Below are 9,201 nucleotides of genomic sequence, written 5' to 3' on the forward strand. Positions count from 1 at the left end.
TGTCATGTCATGTCATGTCAACGCTAATCCCTTAGGAGATGTCCGACAATGATATGACAAAATGTATAACTCTGTAATTAATATTTTGAAAAAATCTTTTACCCTAAAGATAATAGAGGATAACGGTAAATTCTAATATTTCATAATGTCTATGATGTTAAGCTGTTGGAGTAGAAACATATATCTACTTGAATTGTGATATTCTTGTTCATCTTCCACATTATGATAAAAGAGCCCACACAGCTGAAGTATTAAAACTCTCGATATTACTCATGATACATCACATACCTTATTCCAAGTAAATATGTTAAAATTAGAAAACTATAATTAGCATTGGCATATAAATTGGCATAAATAGGCTATTGAAAATGATGTGAAATTTATAAAACACAGTCTATACTGTAGGGTGGATGATTACAGTTGTGTCCCGTTTGTGTAGCGTTATAATAGTTTCCTTATCAGAGCCTAATGAGTTAGCAATCAATATGTTAGAAAAGAGCCATAAAAGGTTCAAAGATCAGTCAGCCAAAGTCGAAAAGAGTATTTTATATTATACTGTATGCAATCAGAATTTTACAACATTTATCAACATTCTTTAAATATAACATTTGTTCTCATGATCATCAACAATGTAATTCCAAACTTTGGCACAATTCTTATCTACCTGACATAAACTGAAAATGTTTAGCGAAATATCTTTTTCTGCTTTCCAGCAATCTCCGTTGGTTCCATGGCTTCGGGACTGACGTCGGTGTAGAGCGGCTGCCTGATGTGTCTCCAAACCACCAAAACAATCCGAATGACAAACAGCACAGAGGCTACAGCCAGCAGCACAACTAAGAGAAGACAATCCAGTTAGGACAACAGATGTTTGCGGTCGGATGCATTTTTGTACAGGAGTTAGTATTCTACTCTTTCATCTTACACTGGAGGTAAAAAAGTTGTACCGCTGTTTCAAATGTGCTTTGATTAAATTGGCTTTACAGTGGAATAATTTACTCAAAAATCACAATACGTAATGCTTTAGTATAGGGGCTTAATTATGTTCATCAATATTGTCTATATTTACTCTTATTACTTTCTACCTGTAATGTTCAAGGAGATACGTCTAATGACAGCTGATTGCAGAGATTATCATTTGTCACATATTATTAAGATGGAGTTCTCTCCAGTGTCTTACCAATGAAGATGCCATTACGGCTGGGCGATTTAGCATCATAGTTCTTGTCCAGGTTTCCGCACAGCGCCCAGATCACAACCGGGTAGATGATGAGGACGTACCGCACGTGTTTGTCAAGGACGAAGTTTTCCAAAACAAACCTGTGAAACAAACACGCAGCACAAACACGCTGGCTTCAGAATCTCACTGATGATTTCGCGCAGTGCTTCTCTAATTAGTATTTTCCAAGTAAAGAGCAATCACCACACGAGCAGCACGGCAGCCAAAACGGAGTACGAGATGGTTGCAGCATCCGCTGGCGACATCTGTACATCATAAGTCAGTACAATGCTCAGGTTGATTAGTGTAGCAATGGTTGTCCAGGTTGTGTATATCATCACACCATTCTGCACCTGCAAATGAAATATTATAGAGGTTTTTTTTAGTTAAGCTTAACTGTGCTCACACATTATACACTTAAACCACGATATTTTAACTAAATGCTGCATATTTGTCATACTAACCAGCACACGGAGGAGCCACAGGTCTGCCTTGTGGTATTTCTTCAGCCAGGCTCCATAAACATGAAGTCCATGGCAGGTGAAGCATATCATGGAGTAGTTTGTGCAGATGACCAGGAACAGAAAAACCAGTGCAGCGATCATCACTCTTAAGTGAAACAGCAGAAAAACACATTTGATTATGAACTGAAAGAACACAGTTTCATTCGGGTTGCTAAATTTACAAACAATAATCAAAGGAGCCTTTGGAGACTCTTACCCTTGGTCCCAAACAATCAGCCAGGCAATATTGAAACACAGATTGAGGCACCAGCTAACGAAGAATCCATAAGGCAACACTGCGGGGCTGCAGTAGACATAGCCATAACCATTCCTACAAGAAAAAACAACCACAGTTGATGTTTCAGTCTGTAAGTTGGCGCAAATGTCCACAGAACAGTGGTTGTCAATTTTGGAAACTATTCTTTCCTGATACTTCCTAAATGTGTCACATATCTGGTATCCTAATAAACAAAGGGATTATAAAGATATGTGAAGACTTGCACATCCTAAACAAGAGAATTTAAAAAGTTGGCCCGAACTTTCTGCAAAGCCCTGCGACGATGTAGATAACCATTGCTGTCAGCCAGACGTAGATGACGCTCCAGATGTTAAAAGTCCAACCTGAAGGTGTGATCTGGGTGTCAAACACTGCAGACACATTGGCTGTGGTGGTATCATAAGGACCTTTAGGGAGGAAAAGCAAATAGCGAGTGAGAAAGGAGAGGAGTGTAACATGTGAAACTGAAATTTGTGATTTCTTTAAACCTTTACAAGGCCCATTCACAATCTGAAAGTTAAACCAAAAACAATGTTATCAAAGCTTTGACTTACCAATTCCAACTACAGACAGCCCATTGAACACCAAACTTATTGCATAGCCGACAACAGACACCACTATTGCGGCAAGACGTCCAGGGTTATGTTTTCCCATTGTGGTCTACTGTGATAACTGAAAATGATTCAAAAATAGAAACAAATGAAGAATGAAAGAATACCAATGGATGTATAGGGAAGGTTACATGTACAGATGAAATCTTTGGTACATTTAGCACATTGAATTAAGATTCTATTTACTCTATTACTAAGGAAATAGTGTTTGCTCAAAGAAATCTATCTTTGAAGAAGATCTGTAATCCCTTCTGAGTTCATCCATGACCTCTGATCTTGACAAGTGATACTAATCACTAACCTTATTCAGAGGTCATTCAAACCATTACATCAAGTTTTATCGTTCTCATAAATCACCAGTTTTTGAAGGTTGCCACCATAAAAAAAACAAGTCTGTGAAGAAAATAGTTTTTGAACCGACTGTAATAGACTGAAAATCAAGTTTAAAAAAATGTATGTAACTTCAGGAAGGTCCACGTGCCATCGCTGCACCCCGAGCTTCCTCCAGGATCATAAAACGTAGCAAAACAAAAACAGTGGCCACAAGATAAAGACTCAACAACGTCAAACAAGACATACCTTTCTTTGGCCCTCTCGTCAAGAACCAGAGTAAGTGTGCAGAGTGTGAAGAGAGTAACAGGGACTGCCTCTTTTATAGAATAGCTCGTTGTGTAAGTAAGAGGTTTACAACCATCACGTGTATCTCTTATCTTCTATACATTTCTGCCACATAGTGCAGTGAGTAATAAAAGATAAATAAAAAACTGTTTTCCCCCATAGGAGCAATGCTTGTGTAGTGAATGTAAATATGGGTGACCTAAGAATGACTGGCAATGTACAGTATATACCATGTGTAAGCTATTTCTATATTGAAAATAAAACATTTTATGAACATATTTGTCATATTTGAAAAGGCATACAAAAAGAGTCACCCTAGAAATAGAGAATCAAAACTATGCTGGGATATGAAAGTCTAAAGATCAAGCTTTGTTTTCAGATGAGATTGGATATATCTGTCAGAGCTTGAAATTAGACAAAGAGCAGCAGTAGAGGAAGCATCATAAACTTACCGACTCAGTATCCAGGCAAAACCCTGAACGACCCCTGACATCCAGCCAGAAGGCCAATTGTTGGGTGTTCTTGTACCGTTGTTTTGTCACGGAAAAACCAGCAGTTTGCACTGTTTATATGCAGTGGCATTTGAGCTTGGCTTTGAGTTTTTTTTATCATGAATATTTATGTTGTTTTTAATCATATTTCCATATTAATAAACGTACTTCCTGGTAAGTTCTGATTCATGTGTTTTCAGTCTGATCTACTTCAGCAGAAAGCCATTCAGTTTAATAGTTACACTTATATGAGAACAAGCTCGTGTTTTAGAGGAGTTCAATGAAGACTTTGATTATTTAGTCTGGCAAGTAAAATTGAATGAGGAGACAAATGTAATGATTCAAATGTGCAAAACAGAGAAGAAGAAGTAGGATGTGTAGAACATAAAAACCTTTACTTCTTAGTCAGGCATGTACAGTACAATTACATAGAAAGATAAAACAGTTACACACGCAGCGGTTATAAATTATCATTAAATGATCCTTTCTTAATTAGGTTTTTTTCATGTTGTAATTGGCCTAGTGCATCTTAAGTGACCGACCAGGGACATTATTGCACAATTGATTTAAACAGTTGCAGTATTTGTTATCTATTATTTTACGCAAATGATTCCACAAAAGCATACAATTTAAGGAAAGTAACATTTATTTTTAAGAGTGTACAAAATACAAGTCGAAGCGCATTTACAAGAACAACTCATTTGTATAAAAATTACAGCTGAAATGAATTTAGCATGGCATTACAAGTCAGAGTGCAGTTTGAGTAAACAATGTATTTAAAGCTGAGTACATGAGACGACTCATCATCATTAAATGTACTTATTTTAGAAAAGCTTATTTTAAGTGTCTCACAGGCAAAACAGTCATACATTTCATAATATAAAAATAATTTAGAAATATGTACATCTCATTCAGAATCACTACTGCGTGGATACAGAAAGGTTTATCATAAAAGTATCCATCACACATGCTTACATAAATATCTTTTTCTGCCTCTCAGCGATCGCCATCGGAGACATGCTGTCTGGGCTGAGTTCTTCGTAAAATGGCTTTTTGATGTGCTTCCAGGTGACCAAAACTGCCCGTGCAGCACACATGGTACAGGCTGCGGCCAAGAGTACAGCTGTATAGTGGAAAGAAAATATCAAAGGGAAGTATTAGTGTGCATACTGTCTGTCCCCTGCAGTCAGGTTTGATTCCTTTATGTATGTTTTAAAAAAAAATCAATCACAGGTTATGCAATATTTGTGGAATAGTGAATGTATAAATACATAAAACATACAGGGGATGTAATTGAGATTGACGAAGATGTTTTTAAAAGTTACTCACTAGTGAAGACGTTATTGCGACTGGGATTTGCAGCATCGTTGTTCTTCGTGAACACCCCCGTCACCGCCCAGATCACAAAGGGGTAAAAGGTCACAATGTACCTCACATGTTGGTCGAGGACAAAGTTTTCCAGGTAAAACCTGCGAGAAATACAACACATTTGCTCCAGACATGCAGTCTTTTTTTTTTTTATATGAACTTATGAAAAATAATGCTACGTTTTCTGCTTTGCACGTACCACACAACCAGCACTACAGTCAAAACCGAGAGCGAGACGGTGGTGGCGTCCGTCTGGGACATGTTTGAATCATAAGTCAGCACGATGGCCAGGTTGACGAGGGTTGCAATGGTTGTCCATGTCGCATATATGGCAATACCATTCTGAACCTGTAGTAGAGACAACAGAAAAAGACATAGCTGCAGAGTTGACACAGACGATGTTGCCGCAGGTAAACAGGTAAACATAGGCTTGCAGTACTGACCAACACGCGATGAAGCCACAGGTCTACTTTGTGGTTCTTGCTGAGCCAGGCTCCATAGTTGTGGAGCCCATAGCAGGAGAAGAATATCATGGTGTAGTTAGTCAAGGTGATGAGGATGAGGAAAGGCAGCGCAGCAGGCATCGACCTTTAGGGATTAAAAAAAAAGATAATCTATTTATTTTATCGCAGTGATTATGTCTGCGCACATCACAAATTTGTCTCTTAGGGCCTCATAATCTTTGGGGCATAAAACACTGTTACACTTTGTCTCTCAACTTGTCCTCTATACATTCATGCTTTGTTGATCTCGTCAATTGTGGGTGATGACCTATATTTCCTCCTACATTGAAAGACATGCAGGTCAGGTTGACTATAGAGACTCAAAATCCCTGTAAGACGCTTCGATGTCTCAGCCAAAGCTGTTTTCTTGCACGCTGGGATGTTTATGTTCTGTCTGTTTTATTTAAGAAGGGACAATGGGGAGTTCATCATGTTCACGTGCCAGATTTAGCCACACAGGCTCATTTTTAACTGCAGGCCCTGGCAGCTTGATGACGAACATACAAAGGCATGCATGAGCACAGACAAAAGCTCATGAGCACAGACAAAAGCTCATGAGCACATGGGCACTTTAAAACTGATCTTTCCTCTTCTCCAGATTATGACAGCATAAGGCTCGAACATGCCCTTGAGCCTGAACGGCAATTCACATTTTCCAGTAAAGAATGTGCTTCAAATAAAGTCAAAGACTATGAAATAGATTACAAACTGATTTCAGTCGAAGTGAATAAAGAAAAGGTCCCATCTTACTTTCTGTCCCACAGGAACAACCATGCAGTGTTGAGGGCAAGATTCAAGCACCAAACCACAAAAAATCCATGTGGCAAAACAGCCGGGCTGCAGTAGACGTAACCGTATGCATTCCTAAAGAAGGACAAATGACAGAGTGGTAAATGTTTGCGTCATACCACATAGGACACAAAGATAACCGGGGAGAAAATACATTTAGGTTAATTCTTACTTTCTAAAGATGCCGGCGAGGACGTACACCAACACCAAAGCCAGAAAGATGTAAATGATCGACCAGATGGCAAAGGTCCATCCTGCTGGTGTTATCTGGGTTACAAACTCATTCGAAATGTTAGCGGTACTCGACAAAAATGGATCTGTGGGACACAAATGAAAAAAGATACATATATATAATAGATACAAGGCTATTATAAAAGTTATTTTGACACGCTTGAAAGGTCAAAGGATGCAACATTATTTCTTCAGTTTTACATTAAATTACTAACTATCAAATCACAAAATAATGCATATGAGTAGAGCATTAAAACGTACATGTTCCCGCCGCTGCCAGAGCACTGAACACCATAGTGATGATGAAGAAGAGCAATGCCAGCACTATGGCAATCAGCCGGCTAATGTTGTGTTCTGACATTGTGGGAAAGTGATCTAAAAACACCAGTGTCATGAATTAAAACACAGTATAAAGTAAAAGATAACAAGGTTGTTCAGCAGCTTTGAACAATGTGTTGATAATTCATTCTTAAAATCAGCTGAATGAAGAAGCTTTTGACTTACCGTTTATTGTGCCGTCTCGGGGGAAACCAGGTGGAACACGGAGACTGCTGTCAGGGAGTGGCTTATGTTAGCGTGAAAAGGAGCTGGTTGTGCAACAGCCAGGGTTTCATAACCTGTGTGCACGTGTACCTGTTTGACACTTATGTAGTCAGTGTTAGCGGACCTTCTCCTTGTGTCCTTTGTTTTCAAATGATGAATCAAAGAGATGATAAAAAAAAACCTGCGGCCTGTTAAATGATTCTGTTTCATAACTGAACTTTGTGCCAGGAGTCATGTTTGGTAACAGGTCGATTTCACCCAGGTGCTCTTTTATGAAGAGACTGTATGATGGAATTTACCTCTTATAATGAAATTGTATACTTTTTGTATATAGGGAAAGTATTAATTATCCTCAAGTGTGTATTTAAGTTACATTATGAAGTACTTGTACTTTACTTGAGTATTTCTCAGAGGGAAATAACTTGTTGACAAACAAAACCCCACGACGACCTCATTCAGTAGAATATTCTACAATGTTAAAACTAAACCAACAGTAAATATAAAAGGTCAAAAAAGCTATACTCTTTAATCACCCACAACATTTAAATTCATCTTAAAGCATTAGATATAATAATCAAAGAATATAAGATCTATGATTTAACTCTCTCTCCAAGGGGTCATCGTTCACCTGTTTAGTAACAGCGATTTATCACCTCATCAAAGCAGCAGGTCGGACCAGAGTTTGTTCTTTCATGATTATGAATCAGTGAGTTATGAAATGATGACTTGATTTTGCTGTTAGAAAAGTTATCTAACTGAATTACATCTTACCTGAATTACTTACATTTACTTCACTAATTTAATTTAGTCTATTAGTATTTGCACATTTAGATTTGAATGTTCTAGTAGTTAGTTTCTTTCTCATATATTTCAACGACCTGTCAAGCTGAAGAACCAGTTTCCTGTGTTGACCCTCAAAGCAAACACGTTTACAACAAGAGAGCACTACTAACTTTTCCCATTTTTATTCTTGATATTGTACACAACATGTCGGTTATTGTCACTTGAGTTTTTCACTGTTTGATAACATTTTAACATTGGAAAAGGTTGGTGTTGACAGGGCAGAGCAGACGGTCTGCAGCAGAATGACGCATATCAATGCAACAAAACAAAAAAACAACGTCAAACATTAAACATTTCACTTCAAACTACTTTGGGAACCCACAACAGTCTATGCAAACATGAACGCATGGCCAAAACATGTTTTCAGTGTCCTAGAACCTGGACCCCGGCAGCGTCCTCGGAGCCTCTCCCCGCCATGCCTGCGGACAGTACCGGCGTGTGTGAGCGTGGTCCCCGGTGGCTTCACAGATGGGACAGGTGTAGTTCCAGAGGATGGGGCACATGACTTTCCCGTCGTCCGACTTCAGCCTGTGAGACCGGTACACCCTCGGAGACTCCCCGTTATGCTTGCAGAAGCGACAGTAGCCCGAGGAAGTCCCGTTGCAGCTGGTGTCCGAGAGGCCGGAGAGGCTGCTGACCGACCATGTCTCTATTGAGTTTCTGCTGCTCTCCCGCCGAGAGGTTTGGATGTGGCTCCAAGGTGCCGGTTCTTCTGCTTCTTCCTTTCGGTCCCCGGGGTCTCCGTGGCCCCCCACCTTGCGATTGTCGCACAGCCTCTCCAGCAGTCTGCCCAGGTTCATGTAGTCATGCCACATGTCGAAGCAGTCCCCGGCAGTGAGGCGCGAGCTCTGGACCACGACCTGTCTTTGCATTGTTGTCATCTTTTGAAGAAATAATCGCAGAGTTTGTGCGTGTGTTGGAGAGTCTCATATTTGTAGACGTGAGGGGCTTTAAAGTGCAACAATGTTTGGATGCAATAGTCTAGACAGATTGATGACAGGTGTCTGGAGAAGAAGAAAAAAACAACAACTGTTGTGCAGTTTCGAGGGTTTTCTTTCATCTCATAAACCTGTACATTTAGGTTGTATGCTTGTCATGACGCCTTATGATGGAAAGTTATCAGAAAAAAAGAGTTAAAGGTCAAACGGTTTTCCAAATTGTGTAGCTAGTGCACCTGTTGTGCTGAAGTGCTAAAGGGTCAGACA

The 9,201-nt window shown here is 39.4% G+C and overlaps 3 protein-coding genes across 3 annotated transcripts; all 3 read right to left on the reverse strand.

Moving 5' to 3' along the window:
• Positions 1 to 530: 530 nt before the first annotated feature.
• Positions 531 to 3,225, reverse strand: LOC306712466 (uncharacterized protein). Its single transcript, XM_079181763.1, has 8 exons — positions 3,190 to 3,225; positions 2,554 to 2,671; positions 2,262 to 2,406; positions 1,940 to 2,053; positions 1,684 to 1,828; positions 1,424 to 1,572; positions 1,181 to 1,320; positions 531 to 836 (listed from the first exon to the last, which is right to left on the reverse strand). Exons 2-8 carry the CDS (start codon positions 2,651 to 2,653, stop codon positions 685 to 687), a joined length of 945 nt encoding a protein of 314 aa, XP_079037889.1. The 5' UTR covers positions 2,654 to 2,671; positions 3,190 to 3,225; the 3' UTR covers positions 531 to 684.
• Positions 3,226 to 4,088: 863 nt separating this feature from the next.
• On the reverse strand, positions 4,089 to 7,271 carry LOC306711929 (uncharacterized protein). Its single transcript, XM_079181015.1, has 8 exons — positions 7,115 to 7,271; positions 6,872 to 6,985; positions 6,552 to 6,696; positions 6,341 to 6,454; positions 5,531 to 5,675; positions 5,287 to 5,435; positions 5,049 to 5,188; positions 4,089 to 4,842 (listed from the first exon to the last, which is right to left on the reverse strand). Exons 2-8 carry the CDS (start codon positions 6,969 to 6,971, stop codon positions 4,691 to 4,693), a joined length of 945 nt encoding a protein of 314 aa, XP_079037141.1. The 5' UTR covers positions 6,972 to 6,985; positions 7,115 to 7,271; the 3' UTR covers positions 4,089 to 4,690.
• A 1,096-nt stretch (positions 7,272 to 8,367) lies between these two features.
• nanos2 (nanos homolog 2) lies at positions 8,368 to 8,962 on the reverse strand (the record flags this gene model as incomplete). Its single annotated transcript, XM_079181250.1, has 1 exon — positions 8,368 to 8,962. Exon 1 carries the CDS (start codon positions 8,875 to 8,877, stop codon positions 8,368 to 8,370), a length of 510 nt encoding a protein of 169 aa, XP_079037376.1. The 5' UTR covers positions 8,878 to 8,962.
• Between the last annotated feature and the right edge of the window lie 239 nt (positions 8,963 to 9,201).

Source organism: Pholis gunnellus (assembly GCF_910591455.1).
Source record: "Pholis gunnellus genome assembly, chromosome: 20".
NCBI lineage: Eukaryota > Metazoa > Chordata > Actinopteri > Perciformes > Pholidae > Pholis > Pholis gunnellus.

Bases quoted from the DNA above. Each gene is read 5' to 3' on its own strand.
- LOC306712466 (XM_079181763.1), bottom strand. From the start codon at position 2,653: ATGGGAAAACATAACCCTGGACGTCTTGCCGCAATAGTGGTGTCTGTT. The intron at 1,573-1,683 runs GTTAGTATGACA...TTTCATTTGCAG, and splicing joins TGTGGCTCCTCCGTGTGCTG to GTGCAGAATGGTGTGATGAT. The intron at 837-1,180 runs GTAAGACACTGG...GTCTTCTCTTAG, and splicing joins CCGTAATGGCATCTTCATTG to TTGTGCTGCTGGCTGTAGCC.
- LOC306711929 (XM_079181015.1), bottom strand. From the start codon at position 6,971: ATGTCAGAACACAACATTAGCCGGCTGATTGCCATAGTGCTGGCATTG. The intron at 6,697-6,871 runs GTACGTTTTAAT...TGTGTCCCACAG, and splicing joins TCTGGCAGCGGCGGGAACAT to ATCCATTTTTGTCGAGTACC. The intron at 4,843-5,048 runs GTGAGTAACTTT...TCCACTATACAG, and splicing joins TCGCAATAACGTCTTCACTA to CTGTACTCTTGGCCGCAGCC.